Consider the following 16,260-nt stretch of genomic DNA (forward strand, 5'->3'; position numbering starts at 1 on the left):
GAAACCAACCTAAGTCATTATGATGAAAGCCTCAAGAGTCCTAAAGTATGTTTAAAACCAGGAATTGTAGACATTAACAGATATAGACGTTAATATGACTAGAGATTATAGCCAATCATTGTTGATAGCATGTCTGTTGAAGATGATACTGAGACATAAAATGTCGCAAAAAATGAAGTGTCCATGTTATTTACCTCACAGACAACTTGTTTTATTAAAGTTATGTGTTATTCCAGATCATATGCACAAAAGTGTATTCTCACAGAGTAAAGGCCAGGTCTTACCTCAGTTTTGTAGGACAGAAGGTGTATTATAGAATTTACAGTTACATTAATAGGCTTACCTGCTGTTGTTGGTAATAAAATTACCTTGAAATAGAATAAAAACTAGCATAAACCAAGGACTTTATAAACTAATTGTATATTACTAATAAAAAACCAAAACATCAGAGAAACACTAACTCCGGCTTGATTATTTTAGTCTCCAGTAAGTAATCAAGACAGCAAAGAAAACATCACGATGCATTATATGTAATGTGAATTATCCATCAAGGGCCATATATGTGCATGTTCACTGTGGGTGTTCATGCACACAATTGCTTGAGGCAAATGCATTTTTGTTAGTACCAGGGGGGTGTGCTCTGGCTCCTTTCTCCTCTTCTCTGCTAAACAAATGGTGGAGCATGAACCATGGCGTTTCGTCTGTGCGGGTGAGTCAGAATTTCTGTGTAGTTCAACACTCTCTAAATTTTTCTTTGCAGTTTTACTCTTTTAATTGGTTTGGAATAACCCGTTTACTCCTTTGGTCTCTTTTGCCATGCCATGTTAAGCCTGGATGGATGTGCTTAACTTTTTTTTCCTTCAAATCTAATACTTCAGTGCTGCTTAGAGATACAAAGACAATGTCATACTTTACGAGACAAGAGTAGGGAACTACACTAGACTCATCAGCAGTGATGTTCAGAATGATGAAAAGGTATGAAATATTACTTGTTTTTCCAGTGTATTGTTTGGAGGGACAGTGCAGGTTGTGCTGGGTAGTGCATCCAAACTTAACAAATGAATTCCTAGTGAAACTACTCATCTGTGTACATTAACAAGCTCAGCTATATCTTTGCATCTAATTAAAGTATACATTTGCTCTGTATGTATAGCAGTTTATTCTGAAATTTTGTAAACTCTGATACCACACTTTGATTTTCTTTGTTCCCTAAGGCAGAAACAGCATAGAAGAAAATCTTTGCCTTGTGTCCTAATGCATTTATCACTAGGGGCGAGGTATATATTTATTCATATTTACACATATACACATACTTCTGTATAGCTCTTCTATCCCTGTTGTTGGAAAGCAGAAATTTTACCATCAGAACCTTTGAAGCAGTACTACTCAGCCTTTAGATTTCATGCTGAGTTCTACTGGCTTATGGGCCCAGCTTCATATGTAGAGACACGTTATTCAGAGGCAGAAATGAACTACAGGTAAAGGTAAGTGAAGCACACAGATCACAGGTCGAGTAGGACTCAATCTTGAGCATACTGGTATGGAACATTCTCTTCTGTTCACTCTTCTGTGGTATGTTTCTAAACACCCTATTACGACACCAGTGGTCTGAAAAGTCAGCAGTAAAATCATAGTTGATTTGAATGTGACAACAACACCGATATTGCTAAACTTAGACAAAAATTTCCATTTTCAGTGAGGTGAAAATACAAAGTCTGGTTTGCATTAGAGAAGTAGTTCCTACCTCTTGCTGTGGGACTCAAGAACTATTTGGTTATTTTTCTTCTGGCAGGTAGTGGTAAAGAAACCACACCGCTATGAGTGTTTTTAAAGTTTAATGTTATACACTACTTTCAAAATTCTACAGCATCTGATTTCTCTTCAGAATCCATAAAATGGCAGCAATGTGTTACCTTTCCTAACAAGTGAACAGGAAGAATGTTGTAAATTTTTCATATAAACACTTACTCTGAATTGTTGGTATTCCTAAGTGCCACCAGTCAAAAATCAATGTTCTTACTAATGACAGGATTGGAATTTTACTAAAATAATGTCTCTTAAGACAAGGGATAACAGTTCAGGAATTATGTTGAGTTATTCAGTACTTTAATGGGTAACCTCTTATTTTGGTATCGACAGATGAGTATCTTACTGCCAATGATCTTTTCATCTTAGTGGGAAAGCTTTCCTGTTTTAATGTTGCTGCAGTCACTGTTAAGTTTTGTGTCACAAAACAGGTTTGATGAATTCAGCTGATGCGCAGCTTTTTGGAATACTTTGAGACACAAGTTAATGGTACCTGGGAGTGTATTAACTGCATTATAGTAAATGATGGGAAACCAATAGGAAGTTTCCCCCCCTCCGTATTTTGGTATTTTCAAAGATAGGGATAGCTGGACTGGATTTTCACATCGCATTACGTTCTATATAAATACACTATGACCATCATTTATGAAGACAGACTGATTTTTAAAGCATTCAGGCAAAATACTGAAACTCAGTGCAAGAGGAAAGTGAAAACAGATCACTACATTACTCTGCAATTGGGCCTGAAGAAGTCTGTGTGGAAAACCAGATGGACTCAAACTGAAAAAAAATTTGCAAGAAGCAGTAGCAAAGGATTTAAATCAGGTGAGATTACAAGTGCTTTGGAAGTTTCTGCTGTGGATTCCAAGTTGCCATCTCTTTTCAATCTCATTGTATCTTTACCCCATGGACTGACATGACCCTTTATTCAACCTAGGCTTGGATGACTTTTGTGCTACCTTCCAGGAAAGGAATTGTTTTTTGCAGCTCCCTCTCCTATTCATTTTGAGAAAAGGATTAAATCCTCCTTCTGACCAAGCCTACAGGCATGCTAAAGTGAAGCCACTTCACGCTCCTGGCCAAACAAAGAACAAAAATACCCACAATAAGCAAAAGCAGATGGCTTCAGTGGCAGGAAATGAATGAGCCAGACTGCAGGTAAAATGGTTCTCTGAACACATTGCGGAGGTTTGTAATGACAGGTTCTTTGTTATCTGGGGCCTCCCCACAGGAGGCCAGATGTCTTCTGTTGTGAAAGGAGATAGATAGAGACGCTCTTCCTTTTCCTCCCCCTTTAACTTATGGCTGTTTAAGTTACTGCTAATGGAAGTGGAAGTCTGTTTTCCCCCTTGCTCTCTGATGTTTTTGGAAACAGAAGAGATAGTTAGTGAAGGGGTATTCTGATATGAAAGAAGAGGACCAGAACTGGCCTTTACCTCCCCATGACCCTCATTTTAAAGAATAGGGAGGTCAGTGCTGCTAATTGCACTTGAAAGGATTAACCACTTGATCGCTTTCATTTGGTGGAACAAAACTATTCTTTAGTCTCAAAGCTGGAAAAATGTATCAGCAGTATTGAGACACTGTCAGTGCGAGGCGGATGACTTGGTTGGTTTGGCTTCTTAAACCAGTACTGAAATTAAACAGAGGATTTAAGTATTTTTACAGAGGGGAGAGAGGAGGAGATGGGAGAGAAGGGGGAACTACATCTGCTGCTCAGACAGAACAGATTTGCAGCAGAAGTAACAATAACCTTTTTCCTGCCCTCATAAAAGGTTATCACAGGAATATCAACAGACAATAATTAATTACGGATATAAGATGTGCCTCTGTCACTTGGTATAAGAACGACTCTTGCATTACACTGAGGTTGCACTGGAAGAAAAAGAATCTGAACCCAATTCCTGGACACAGTGTTCCAGATTTAAAATCTTTTCTGTACATTCATTTCACCTGAGAATTAAAATTAACTTACTTTTGGAACAGATTCTTAATTCCCATTGTTCAAATAAAGTGAGGTACACAAAACTTAAATTTGGAAACCATTTTTAACCTTATGAAACTATTTTCCAAAAGTAACAAAGAACAGCTTATATAAGCTTTTATCTGACCTCTGCTTCTTAAATAAAAAAACATGTTTTCAGGGAAATGTGTCTTGGAAGTAACTCCCCCGCCCCCCTGCCCCGATTTTTCTCTCTGGTTCTTGTAAAACATTAGGTCAGTGGGTTCATTTTATTTTTGTTTGTTTAAAGTGGGTGAAAGTTTCCTTCTCAAACTATTATACTTGTGTGATTTATTTTTTTTTAAATATTACAGCAATCTTTGTTTAAGAAATACAAGAACAGATGGAAATGTCAAAAGACTATCAAAATTCATACCAAAGGAAATAGCATTAATCATTGTAAAAAGCCAAAATAACCTCTCAATAGCAATAAGAACCAAATGAAAAAGAAATGTGTTGTTTCAATAGCACTGAGACATGACTGCTGATTTCCCTCATTGCCTGGCACATGAACTCACAATATACTGAACAGCTGTGCCATTGTATATGTATATTTAAAATCAATCTTTCTCATTCTGACTTCAAGCCTGGGTTTCTCATGGTGCTGTTATAGTTCATGCACATTTCATTACAGTCGTACCTTAACTAGCATCTCTTTTTGCAAATGCAGGAGGTGTTGTCCACTGAAATGCATTTTTATATGCATTCACTTGTGCAGGTAAGCATACAGATCTGAAGATAAGCATGACCCGCAGAGAGAGTGTATTTGTATCTTGTGTTTTAAGCAGTATTAACTTTGATTTCAATATCTTGAAGCATTAAAAAACATAGTACAGATCAGTTGCATGGATTGCTGTGTAAGCATAGAAAGATTTTCTTGAAGTGTTTTTCAAAGCACTGTTTCTGTGTTCACCAAGGTGCGAGGGTGCCCTCCTGGAGAGTAGGCTACAGGTGATAATTTAGCCAGATTTGTTGAGGAAAATATGCAAGAAAAAAAATCAGAATTTTTGTTTAAAAAATAATCTATTACAATTTTTCAACTGGGTCACTTTGACAAGATTTATTTTTTTCTTAAGTAACACACTTCTGAGAATATTCAGAAATATTTATCCATCTTATATCATGCCTCTAATGAAGCATTTTTTTTCTACCTTAAGACTTTAATTTTTACCAACGTGTATTTTACTAGCAGAATATCCTAGTATGATAACAATATAGTTGTATAACTCTGCTTGTAAATATATAGCTTAGGTCTATTACCCTCTGGCAGCATTAGCTGTACTGGTATAGCTTGGCAAAGACACACTTGTATAATTACATTCACATGTGATGACTCTGCCAGCAGTGCTAGACATACCAGCCAAAATTTCATCAGCATAGACAAAGTCTTATTTATACTGTTCAAATTTGCACTATTACTGTAGGAAAAAAACCACAGCAGATTCGTAGTCTGCCTTATTTAAGGAAGTCTTGTCAGAAATGCTGTGGTTGGAACCACTTTCTTCCCTATTTCTTGTCTCTGCAAATTATGTTGTCTTAGGTCATGCAGAGAGATCTAAGTTTTCAGACAACTCCTACAGTGCAATGAGCCCTTTCTGCTTCTTAGAATAGAAGTATGTGGCATTGATAAAATTTTACTGTCTACGATATGCCATAGTGACACTTGTTAAGTTAGTGTTACCCAAAATAATAATAATAAGCACTTAACTAAATTAATTTCTTTGAAGTACTCTAAAATTATCCAAGAAGTTGGGAATAATCTTAATATAACAGTATGTGATTGGCGCTACAGAAATCATGCATCGTCTAATGATGTTTAGAGATCGCTATTTTCTATTACTAGGACAATTTTCCAGAATTAATCTTGAAAGTACGTAACTTACATTGCATTAACTTAATGTGGTCTTTCATTTCGTATTGGTGCCCCGCCCCCTGCCGCAAATTAAATACCATCCCAATAATTTTAGTAAGCTTTTGATGTCATAAAAGTGAAATCAGTATTACTGGGTAAAACACAAAGAAAACACCTGAAACAAAGTATTATTAATAATAAAAAGCTAGCATGCTAATTCCTTTTCACAGTTAGAGAGATCACTCCGTCTGGCAAGAGGGGCCAAGTCCTCCTATCCCCACCTCAGGAAATACTCTTGACTGTGAGGAGTCTATTGGGTCTGGCGCTTCAAACACAACAATATTTAGCAAAGCATAACCATTTTCAAATCAGACTGCTCATCGGCAGAGTTCTACAAACTCGTGTGCAGGACACGAGGTCTGCAGCTTACTTTTGGACAAACGCTGTAGCCATTAAGAATACAATCTATTTACAGGTTTCAGTTAGATAAAAATAGTTACATTTGTGCAGTTTATCATTACAAAAGAAACAAAATAAAATGCAGTGTTACTTACCTATAGACAGACATCTTACTCTTTTCCTGCACAACACTTGGCATTTTTAATCAATGTGTACATAAATGAAAAGAAAAAAAGCAGATTATCGTATTGTCCTTTGTAGTTCTCTTTCAAAATCTCCTGATGATAGTCCACAAGGAAATAATAAATTGCTTCTATTGTGGAAAGGTATGTATCTGGCTTTCCCTTCTGATGACGCCAAAAGCAAGTTTTCCTTGTCTTCAACTCAATTTGCAGTAACCCTGTCAAGAAAAAAATATAATGGATTAGATTCTGTGGATTGGTGGATGGAATGCCAAACAAGTCTTTAGTTTTGTTTTCTGACTTTACTACTAGCCTGCGTACAAATAATTTCTCTTCCTTTACCTCCATATTTCATCTGTAAAACAGAGGCAATAATTTTATCCTCCTTTGTGGACCACTTTGAAATTTGATAAAAAAGTGCTGTTAGGTTCTAGGTTATCATCCTCATATTTTCAATTAAAACTTACAGGTTATCCTTTCATTTATAACAGCCTCGCAGCCCTCAGGAAACTGCAGGGTCTCTTCAGATGGGAAGAGTGAAACCCACACCTTCTAAAGGCTTATCAATGTTCATTAAAATGATTAATAAATTTCATCTTTTGCAAAGCTAATACCTTTCAAGTGTAAAACAGAATCTCTCAGACTGTTAGTTTTGCTAAACTGAGGAATATTTGCTAAGAGCCAGACACTTTTCACTTATGCTTGTTAAGTAACTGAAATCTTACTGGGATTACTCAGGAGTAAGCATGACAGAATCTGGTCGTTAATTTTATTAGAAACTAAAAGCATTCCCACCTTGAGACGAAAGAAAGGAATTTGGTCTCTGTATGGCATATGAAAATCTTCTGTCTACTATAGTCTCTGTAACTGTTTTATTATTCAGATGAATTTTAAACATGTATCTTCCTTAAGATGCACAAACTACTCAAAATTAAAAATATCTTAATGGGTAACACCTTTGTAAACAGGATGGACAGCTGGACTGCAAATAGTGTATACACCTGTCAATACCAGGATCAGGTTGTAAAATTATCTTTCCCTAAATGTTAAGATCAGGTACTAAGAGTGTGTCATGGCATGGTTTAGTAAAAATAATAATAAAAAAAGTAATAGTATAAATAATACAGTTAAGACTTGCTTGGAAGCTATGGACAGAGAAGTTGTTTCAGTAAGGTCCAAAGTCAGGAGTGCAAACTGGCCTATAGCCCAGCACTTGTAATTCTACGCTTTTTACCTTCAAACTAGGTTTAATTCTTTCTAGTGTGATTGCAAGATGGTGGTACCTATGGTGGCTACTAAGAGTCTAAGCTCTTACTAAGTGGGCCTATTGTTATTTTAATTATACTGTTAATTTCCTAAAGAGGTAGGAGCTTGGAAATGGTATTTCAGGCAGGAATTCTGCTCCTTTCCTAATTTTTTAGATTCCCAGGGTTTACATACCTTGGACTCACCTTGCCTCTGCTATGGCCCCCTTCATATGTTATTTTAGAAAGAATGTGGAAACTCATGACAGAAATCCCACATTTCTTTGCATCATACCCCCGAGTGTAATTTTTGAGGGAAGAAGAAAGATGAAAATGTGAGAACAGGACAAGAGATTTGTCAGAAAAAGAGGATGAGTGGAGTTTACCTCAGAGAACATTAACTTACTGCTGTCAAATATCCCAGCTGTGCATAGGCAAAGGCTCCCATTTTCTTGCAAAAATGAAAGCAAGCACAGAAACTTAAAAACCCCCAAAGAACTAAAGCAGATGTATCATTCAGCCTTGTACAAAAGAATGCATAAGTCATTAAAATAAAACATTTGACTAATACAAAGTGGATCAAACTTACAGGAAAAAATACTAAAGCAAGCTGTTCCTCTAACAACCACGTTGATGTTGCCAATAAGCTCCATCACTCATAAGAAAGTAATCATTAACATTGATGCAACTGTTTCCTTTCTGATCTAGTGATCACTTTTAATGAAGTAATCAATCCTAGACATTACCAACTTTAAAATATTTCCTGTCTTTAACACAACTGATTGAGTTTTGCTCTCTAAAGATATATTACACCACTTTTCCAAAAAGATACAGAAGTATTTTTTTGTCCAAATTTTCTTTTTTTTTTTTTTTTAAGATCGATGTACTCATTTACTTTCTTTTGCAGTACAATTAGCTATATTTACTCTCTGTATAAATGCAGGCTTACAAAACAGAAGGCTTTTCTTTACATTTTTTTTGCTTCATTAATGTTTCCAGTATTCTTGTAAGTGCATCGTTCTGAAAAAGTATGGCAATTACTTTTCATTTGGTATTATGAACACTCATTTTTGAACTTTAATATATGAGAAATGTTTTGTTGGATGATGACTTCATTTGTAGTTGAACTGAAAAATGACATCTCTATTTTTCATGTGTGTATAACATAAAACTTTCATCAGTTTATGCCTAAGGAAACTCTGCCCCATTCGTCTTGGAAGGCAAAATTGCAAGCTCTAAAAGGAGTATTAATGCAACTTATGTCCTTTCTAACAGGCACTAAGGAAAGCAATGAATGCGCGGGTTATGCTCACACTTGTACTTGCTGTATGGAGGGCAAAATTCTGCTCTGGGTGTGGATAAAAGACTGATGTGCATGACACTAGCCACACCTTACAGCAATCCTGAAAGGTGCTCAAGAAAGTAGACGTCTGGAATACAGCTGGAACAGAGATGAAGTTGTAGAAAGGAGGGAAGAGTCCACCAGATCAGGATTTACATGGGGTAACTGGAAACCAGTCTTTAAGAGCTCCAAAGTAACAACAGTCACAAATTTTTGACTAATATACTGCATAAGCACCCATGGAAATCTTCAGCTCCTCTGGCTGCTTGTTTCTTTTCTTACATTCATCCTTTTAAAATAAGTTCCAAATGCTTTACAGTAACTTGCAACATGCAATTAATCTTTACAGTAATTCTTCAATTTATTTGATAGAGTATGTTTTGTGTTAGACTAAATGCTTAGTAACAGGATTTTAATTAGCCAATACGTTATACTAACGTGGAATCCTTTAATGAACTGACTAGACAGCAAGGCAACAGTCATCTTGCATGCAAGAAGCCTGTGAAATTCCTTGTAGGGCCCACTGCAAAGCAGACACTAATAAGCAGTTATATATATATGTATTACATATATAGCCTTGATAGCCTGCCTCCCAGATAAGTGCACCTTTTTCACTAATGAAAGTATTTTCAAACTCCTATTTTATCTCAAAGGAAATGGAATGCTATTGCTGAAATGTTTTATCTTTTGTGGTTTTATTTAGAATACTTAACTGTAAACTTCTTGTAATGAACCTCAGACAAAAAAACCTTTGCAGAATTACAAGTTTTTGCTTTCAGAGATGGGTGGGTGTGGAGGGCAGCAGGCATTCCCCTTTTCTCTGGAAAGTAGCAAGGTCGTTGGAATGACCATGAAACAAAGAACTTTACTAGAAAAAGAAACGAAGCCATGACATTCTTGTGCTGTATCTCCTAGATCCCTCTTTACACCTTCTCATGGCCTGTCTGCCGCTAGAGTGTACAAAAATTCTCCCCCGGGTCTCCTGGAAAAGCACATAGGCACCTGCATAGGAAACCTTTCTGGCTTCCTTCAGAGGTCATTCAAACTACTGTTCTTCTATTGTCCAACATGAGAGCTTCCATTCTGTGAGACTGAGGAAATTCCTTCCAATAGAGAAGTGGGGGAAATAAATGTAAATGCTCTCTTAATACTAGTCTTATCATTTTGCAAAACAAATTATACGGAATCTTTGGCTCAAGAAGTCTTCTATAGCACTGAAAGAGGATGTTGAATCTTTCATATGTACTCAGATATAGGGTTAGGTATACGCTTACGTCATGGTCAGGTCTGTCATATAGATATATATTTCCCTCAATCATTTCTGTAGCAATAACATCTCAATATCAACTTTTTTTTTACCTTGAAGTCGTTCATCAGTTATTATTTTGTTAGTTTGATTCCAGGTACTGTCAATGAATATTATTTTCTTCAGTCTAGTGCCTTCACCCCTGTTGTTTGAGATGCATTCATTTAGATTTTCTTCTTCTTCTTTAGGTTCTATTTTTGCTTGCTTAAGAAGTGGCTCTCTGCAACAGTCATCGTCCTTATCACAAACACCTTTCTTACTGTATTTTTGGAGATGGAAAGCAATATCTTTTACCGAAACTGAATTGGGGCCAGGAAATACAAGGGCTATCTAAATGAAGAAAAGAAAGAAATCTGAGTGTCAACAAAATGTAATACCAGGAATTGTTTCATTAAAGAACACAAACATGTAAGTCATATAAACATTTAAGACGAAAGAGTATCTCTTAAAAATATTCTATTGTCTAAAATTACAAAAGGCTATGTTAAAATAAGTAATAAAGATACTTATTAGAGATCTTAATTAAATGTTGCCTCCATGCCTCTACTACCAATTCTAATACTTTTGTAAAAAGGTTTTTTTCAGCCAAGACAATGGTGTCAGCCCTGAGGAACTCCAAATTATACTTGTCATTGCAATATATGGGGCAGGAAGCCCATAAAGAATAGTTTCTTAATTTGATTCACAAATTTAAGAACAGAAGGAATAATTTCTTCTGTCCTTGTGTCTATTGCAGGTCCCACAAATATCTTACATGAGGAAAACCAGTGATGGCCTCACTTAGTATTTTTTCAGTAGCTTACTGCAGCATTCAGAATCTGTGACTTGGAAAGCCTGGACAATACAAAGTCACTGCAATCTCTTCCCACTTTTGCCTGCCTTCCCCGTTGCTCTTTCTGCTTTTTTTTTTTCAGCTTCCTGCTTCTCTGCCACTTATGCTTTCCTTGATGGCTCATTCCTTGAAGAAAATAACATCTCTCTGAAATAGGTATATTATCCTGTTCTTCATGTAGTCAAACAATAACAAAAGTGTTAATTAATCAAATGTGTAAATACTAGATTTCAGATTAATCACACCATTTAAATGAGCATATAAATCCAAGTTCATAGCTCACTTTTTTCAGGCTCTGTGCTGACTGTTACAGACAACAGTTGCATTTAAGTAGGTTTTCTCTGTAATAGCGAATGTTAAAAATTTTAAGGAAGCTTAAACACCGGAGCTGCTGAATATGATGAGCACAACATCTAACTGCTGTTTAACTTGCTGTAAGTTGAATACTTTCATATGTTTGGGCAAAATACTTACGGTACACAATGAATCAAATTAGCCATTATCTAAGGTGGTAAGCATAGGAAATCCAAGGGGGTTACATAGTGCTACAGTGTTTCCAGGCTTTGGAGGACAGACCATAACCACTGTCCAGTTGTAGGCCCAAGTTTTGAGAGCGCTCAAGATGGAGTGGACTGGATTAATAAAACAGTGCTTTCCTCCCGCTCCCTCCCAGCAGAGTGCAGTACCACTGCAGGAGGAAGTACAGAAGATACCTCTGCATCTCCCCAGCACAAAGCCCTGCTATCTATACAGAATTTCTTACTTCGTGTCTTTTTTCTTTGTATTCTGGAATGCAAGGATATTTATAAATTGTAACATCATCAGGTGCCAGGAGCTTAGCATGCACAGCAGTGCTTTTGCCATCTGTTTCATTTGGGTGTTTAATAATGTCAATCTTCAAAGGCAACTACAGTAAAAAAGAAAAAAAAAGCAATATGTATGATCATATATACAGGAAAAAATTTTCTACAAAAAATCAGGCAAAATCCAGGAGAAATCCCTATGAGCATGTAATTAAGACATATTTGACGATTTCTGGCAATGTTTTTGTTTTAATAGGTTTAGAACTAAGCTAGAGACAAGTGATAAGAAGCAGCTGTTACATTCTGTCAGTTCATGTAAATACCTACGCATGCAATAAATGCAATCTGGAATGCTGCAATAGTAGTGTGGTAAAATCTCAAGAAATAGTATCAATAAGGTAAATAAGACATGGTCTTAATTTGAGCAATATAATAGTCCTAAATATGAATACTTACCTGTAGCAGGTATTTACCCTATTGCAAAAATAGCCATTTCAATGAAAATATACCTAAATCCACTAGGTCAGTTTTTCAAAGTATTTCTAAAGTATTTTTACAATGCTTTCCAAGTACAGAGTATCTTCAAAATGCATTTTAGTTCATGAGTGATTTTGCAAACTGTCTCTCAGTCCTCTTTGATGGTTTCTCCACGTATTTTAGCTGAAGGGCATTACATTTGGACTAAATGACCTTTAAAGGTCCCTTCCAACCCAACGCATTCTATGATTTTTTTATTCTTTACTTATAAGAGTCGTTACCTGAATTATACAACCATGATATTTAGAATGGCTTTAAACTCACATATTATGCAAAATTCACTCTTGGTTATGGACAAATCATATTTTTCATTCACGATATGCTCTGTTCTAGACAGAGTTCTTAGAAACTGAAGAATGAAGGTAAGAGCACTGTCAAGAAACTTCTAAGAACTAAGTGAAAACAGTCATTTGCATGAGAAGCTGAGTGATCAGCTTATCTTTTCATCTAGTAGATACATGTTTACGTGAAGACTGGAATATTGTCACTGTTTGTACATGTAATTCCTCAGATAAGAACACTAATTTTATCTAACTGTAGTTTATTCATACTTATAGCTGTGTTGAAGATGAATGTCCGTAAAGAATGAGTCAGAAAAGAAACAGTCACAGACAGACTGTCTGTTCTGCGTCCTCAGTAACTAAAAGGCACAAGAATATTACGAAAAATCCATAAGAAATACTAACCTTCACAGTTGGAATTTCTTTGGTTGGTACAGTTTCAACAGGAACAAAGCATGTATAACAATAAAACATCCTTGAACTACTGCATTGAGGGCATTTTGATCTCCCACTCTTTTTTGCCTTTTCAAGTACTTCCTGCGATGCTAACTGCAATTGTTGAAGTGGGTTATCTTGAAACGATGATGGAGTCTGCAATTCTAGACTTTCCAAACATTCACTAGTTCTTTTTGGTCCTTGAGACTTTTCTTCATTTAAAAGTGTAGATGAATTCAAAGACATGGTTAGCTGAAACAGATAATATGTTGTAGCTGTTAAATAAAAATCCAATATACTATGAACTAATTTATTGGAAATGATTCTGTATGATCCCATTTAGCAAAAAATGCTCATCAAAGAAGGTATTTACTATAGCAGAAAGAATAATAAAATCATCTGATTTAGTTGATATAGCACCAAGAACTCCAAACAGATTTTGGGAGAGCATGATATAAACAGCTAGAAGGAACTTGAGATCTGTATGAATGTACATTAAGAATAATTTTTCTAAGATAAGTTACCCCACTCACCTAACTCATGCAAAATTATCTTTTTTTCTCTTAGTAGGATCAGTGCCTAAAAGCTTGTGAAAACACTGATAGACGCTATTTACCTGGATGAGTAGTCCCATTAGTCTTCAGCATGACTATTGACAATGAATTAAATGTCTACATGACAGAGAAAAGTTAATTGTACAAATTTAGATCTCTATCCTGAAATTTATTGTGTGTGGGCAAACCAAACTACCTGAATGAAATCCCTGTTGACAGAACTTTGTGGGATAAAAGAAATCTTCCAGGAGCAAGTCTTGAGACTGAAAGATTAGTCTCAAGAGCTAAAACATGGCTTTGGTGCTCCATATCCTAGGTAGTAAGAGCTGACCCAGTCTGGACTCATTCTGCAAGTTTCTATTTATTTAATAACGTTGATTTTTTTTTTTGCAGGCTTTCTTCAGGACAGATGTTGTCTTACCCTCTCCAGCTGGCATAAAGTTTTCACTGCGTACTGTGAGTAATGTATCAGAAACATGACTGTGTACCCATAGCCGATCCAGATAGAATTAGTATTGCTGTGTGCAGAGGTTCACGGTCACAGTTTTAGCGAAACTCTTCTGACTAGATCACTCGGGGTCCTCTCTGGACTTCAAAGCAGCCCGCAGTCAGGAGCCTGCACAGCCTGCAGTAGTTATAAACTGCCTTTTGCACTCTGTGCTGCATGACTTAAAATGAAAAAAGTCACTTCACTATTTACTTTCAACTAATTTAGGTTTACTTTTTCGTGTCAGGGATCACACTTGTGAAATGAATGTAATAAACCAGTCATGTTTAACAAAACCAAACAAAAAATAATTCCTGAGATGTGATCCAAAATTAAGTGTTTAAATAAAACCAAGTGTAATTTAATTGAAAAATAACAAAAACAAAATACTTGGCTAAGTTTCCAATAAAAATTTAAAATTAATCCCAGAAAAATTAGTTGTTATTTTCTAGTAAAATTAAATACTCATGCATGCTATGATACCTTCCCCTCTCCCACCAACAATCTCTAAGTTTTGAAAGGTCAGGGATGTCCATTCTACTAAACACAAAAGCTAATATGCATACAAATTTTATAGCGCAACTGGCTTTTAAATATCTCTGAGATAGCGCATCTCAGATTAACCCATACTACTATCAAGTTTCCTCAAGTAGCAAAGAGCGCGAGAGGCCCTGTAATTTGACATGAATTCCCGGCCTGCCAACTGATTTTCTCAATATAGTTTCTCAATATAATTTCTCAGTACAATGAATGTGGTGTTCGACTTTGACACCCTGAAGCACTTCCATTATTGATACTGGCAAGTGAGATACTGCTTTAATGGCACAGGAAAACCTTTGTGGTCTCATAATAACAGCAGTGAAAATAGGGTATACTTTTCCAAAAAAAGATAGCAATAGAGTTTATACAGCTTTGTAAGATCCAAATCCCGATTCAGACTGAAAATTTTAAGACTGTAAATTACAATTCCATCAACAACTAATCTCCAAAACCCAGATAAATCACTGCCGCTGGAGGGTCACCTCCACATTCCAACCACAATTCTATGACAACTTAAAATCTCAGTCAGGGCAGGTCTGTCTGCCTCTGGGTCACTGCCGTGTGCTCGCCCGTGGCTACTAAGCCATATCAGGCCTCAGCTGGCGGCGGGACCAGCTGCTGAGGCGGCATCAGATGCCCTCAACCTCCAGCGATGGGGAGATGCCCAACACCGCGGAGAGAGCTTTGCCAGGCTGTCCCCATGCAAGGCCCCGACACCGCCTGAGCGCGGCCCGGAGGCAGCGCGGCTCTGGTAGCCCCGCGGCCCCGTGAGGGGGCCGCGGGGCTACCAGAGCCGCGCTGCCTCCGGGCCGCGCTCCTTCTCCCCGCCCTCGCGGTGGGGCGGGGAGCTCCGCACCGCTCCGCACCCGTCCTCACCCGCTCCCTCGGCTCCAGCCCCTCGGCGGGCCGGCGCTCGCCCCGGAAGGTAGCCCGCTTCTTCCCCGGCCCTCACAGGTCCCGGAACGAAAGTGTCGGGCTCGGCCGCCGCGGGGAGGACGGGACCGGAAGAGTGTGGGCTGGAGAGTGGTTTTCGGCGGGGAACGGTTGCTAGGGGACCTTCGTGGCGGCCGCACACGACTGACTGACTGACTGACTGACTGACGGACGGACTGACTGATGGATTGACTGACTCTTGGGCTGACTGACTGACTCATAGACTGGCAGATTGACTGACTGAAAAACTGACTGTTTCTCAGACTGACGGATGGACTGACTGATGGACTGTCAGACTGACTGACTGATGGACTGACTGACTCTCAGACGGACGGACTGACTGACTGACTGCCTCAGACTGACAGACTGACTGACGACTGGCAGACTGACTGACTGGCAGACTGACTGACTGACTGACTCAGACTGACTGACTGACTGACTGACTCTCTGCCTGACTGACAGACTAACTCACAGACTGACTGACTGCCTCAGACTGATTGACTGACTCACAGACTGACTGACAGACTGACTGACTCTCTGCCTGACTGACAGACTAACTCACAGACTGACTGGCTGCTGGACAGCCTGAGGGCCCTGCAATAAAAAAAAACCCTGAACATAAACCGTGTCCTGTTACCCACAGAGGAGAAATCCGCCCTTTCCAGACCGTCTCTGTCCCAGGTCTCCCCAGCCCATGTGAAATGTCCCCTTCCCTTCCCTCTCCT

General features: G+C 37.8%; 1 protein-coding gene across 3 annotated transcripts; it reads right to left on the reverse strand.

Moving 5' to 3' along the window:
• Positions 1 to 461: 461 nt before the first annotated feature.
• Positions 462 to 15,576, reverse strand: DTWD1 (DTW domain containing 1). Of its 3 annotated transcripts, XM_054215335.1 has the most exons (6): positions 15,479 to 15,576; positions 12,992 to 13,273; positions 11,729 to 11,872; positions 10,187 to 10,463; positions 6,215 to 6,459; positions 462 to 4,753 (listed from the first exon to the last, which is right to left on the reverse strand). In XM_054215335.1, exons 2-5 carry the CDS (start codon positions 13,265 to 13,267, stop codon positions 6,230 to 6,232), a joined length of 927 nt encoding a protein of 308 aa, XP_054071310.1. In that variant the 5' UTR covers positions 13,268 to 13,273; positions 15,479 to 15,576; the 3' UTR covers positions 462 to 4,753; positions 6,215 to 6,229. The 3 variants fall into 3 exon arrangements, with proteins under 3 accessions (XP_054071310.1, XP_054071309.1, XP_054071311.1); XM_054215334.1 differs by having other exon boundaries at positions 462 to 6,459; XM_054215336.1 differs by lacking the exon at positions 11,729 to 11,872 and having other exon boundaries at positions 462 to 6,459.
• Positions 15,577 to 16,260: the final 684 nt, after the last annotated feature.

Source organism: Rissa tridactyla, chromosome 9 (assembly GCF_028500815.1).
Source record: "Rissa tridactyla isolate bRisTri1 chromosome 9, bRisTri1.patW.cur.20221130, whole genome shotgun sequence".
NCBI classification, from domain to species: Eukaryota; Metazoa; Chordata; class Aves; order Charadriiformes; family Laridae; genus Rissa; species Rissa tridactyla.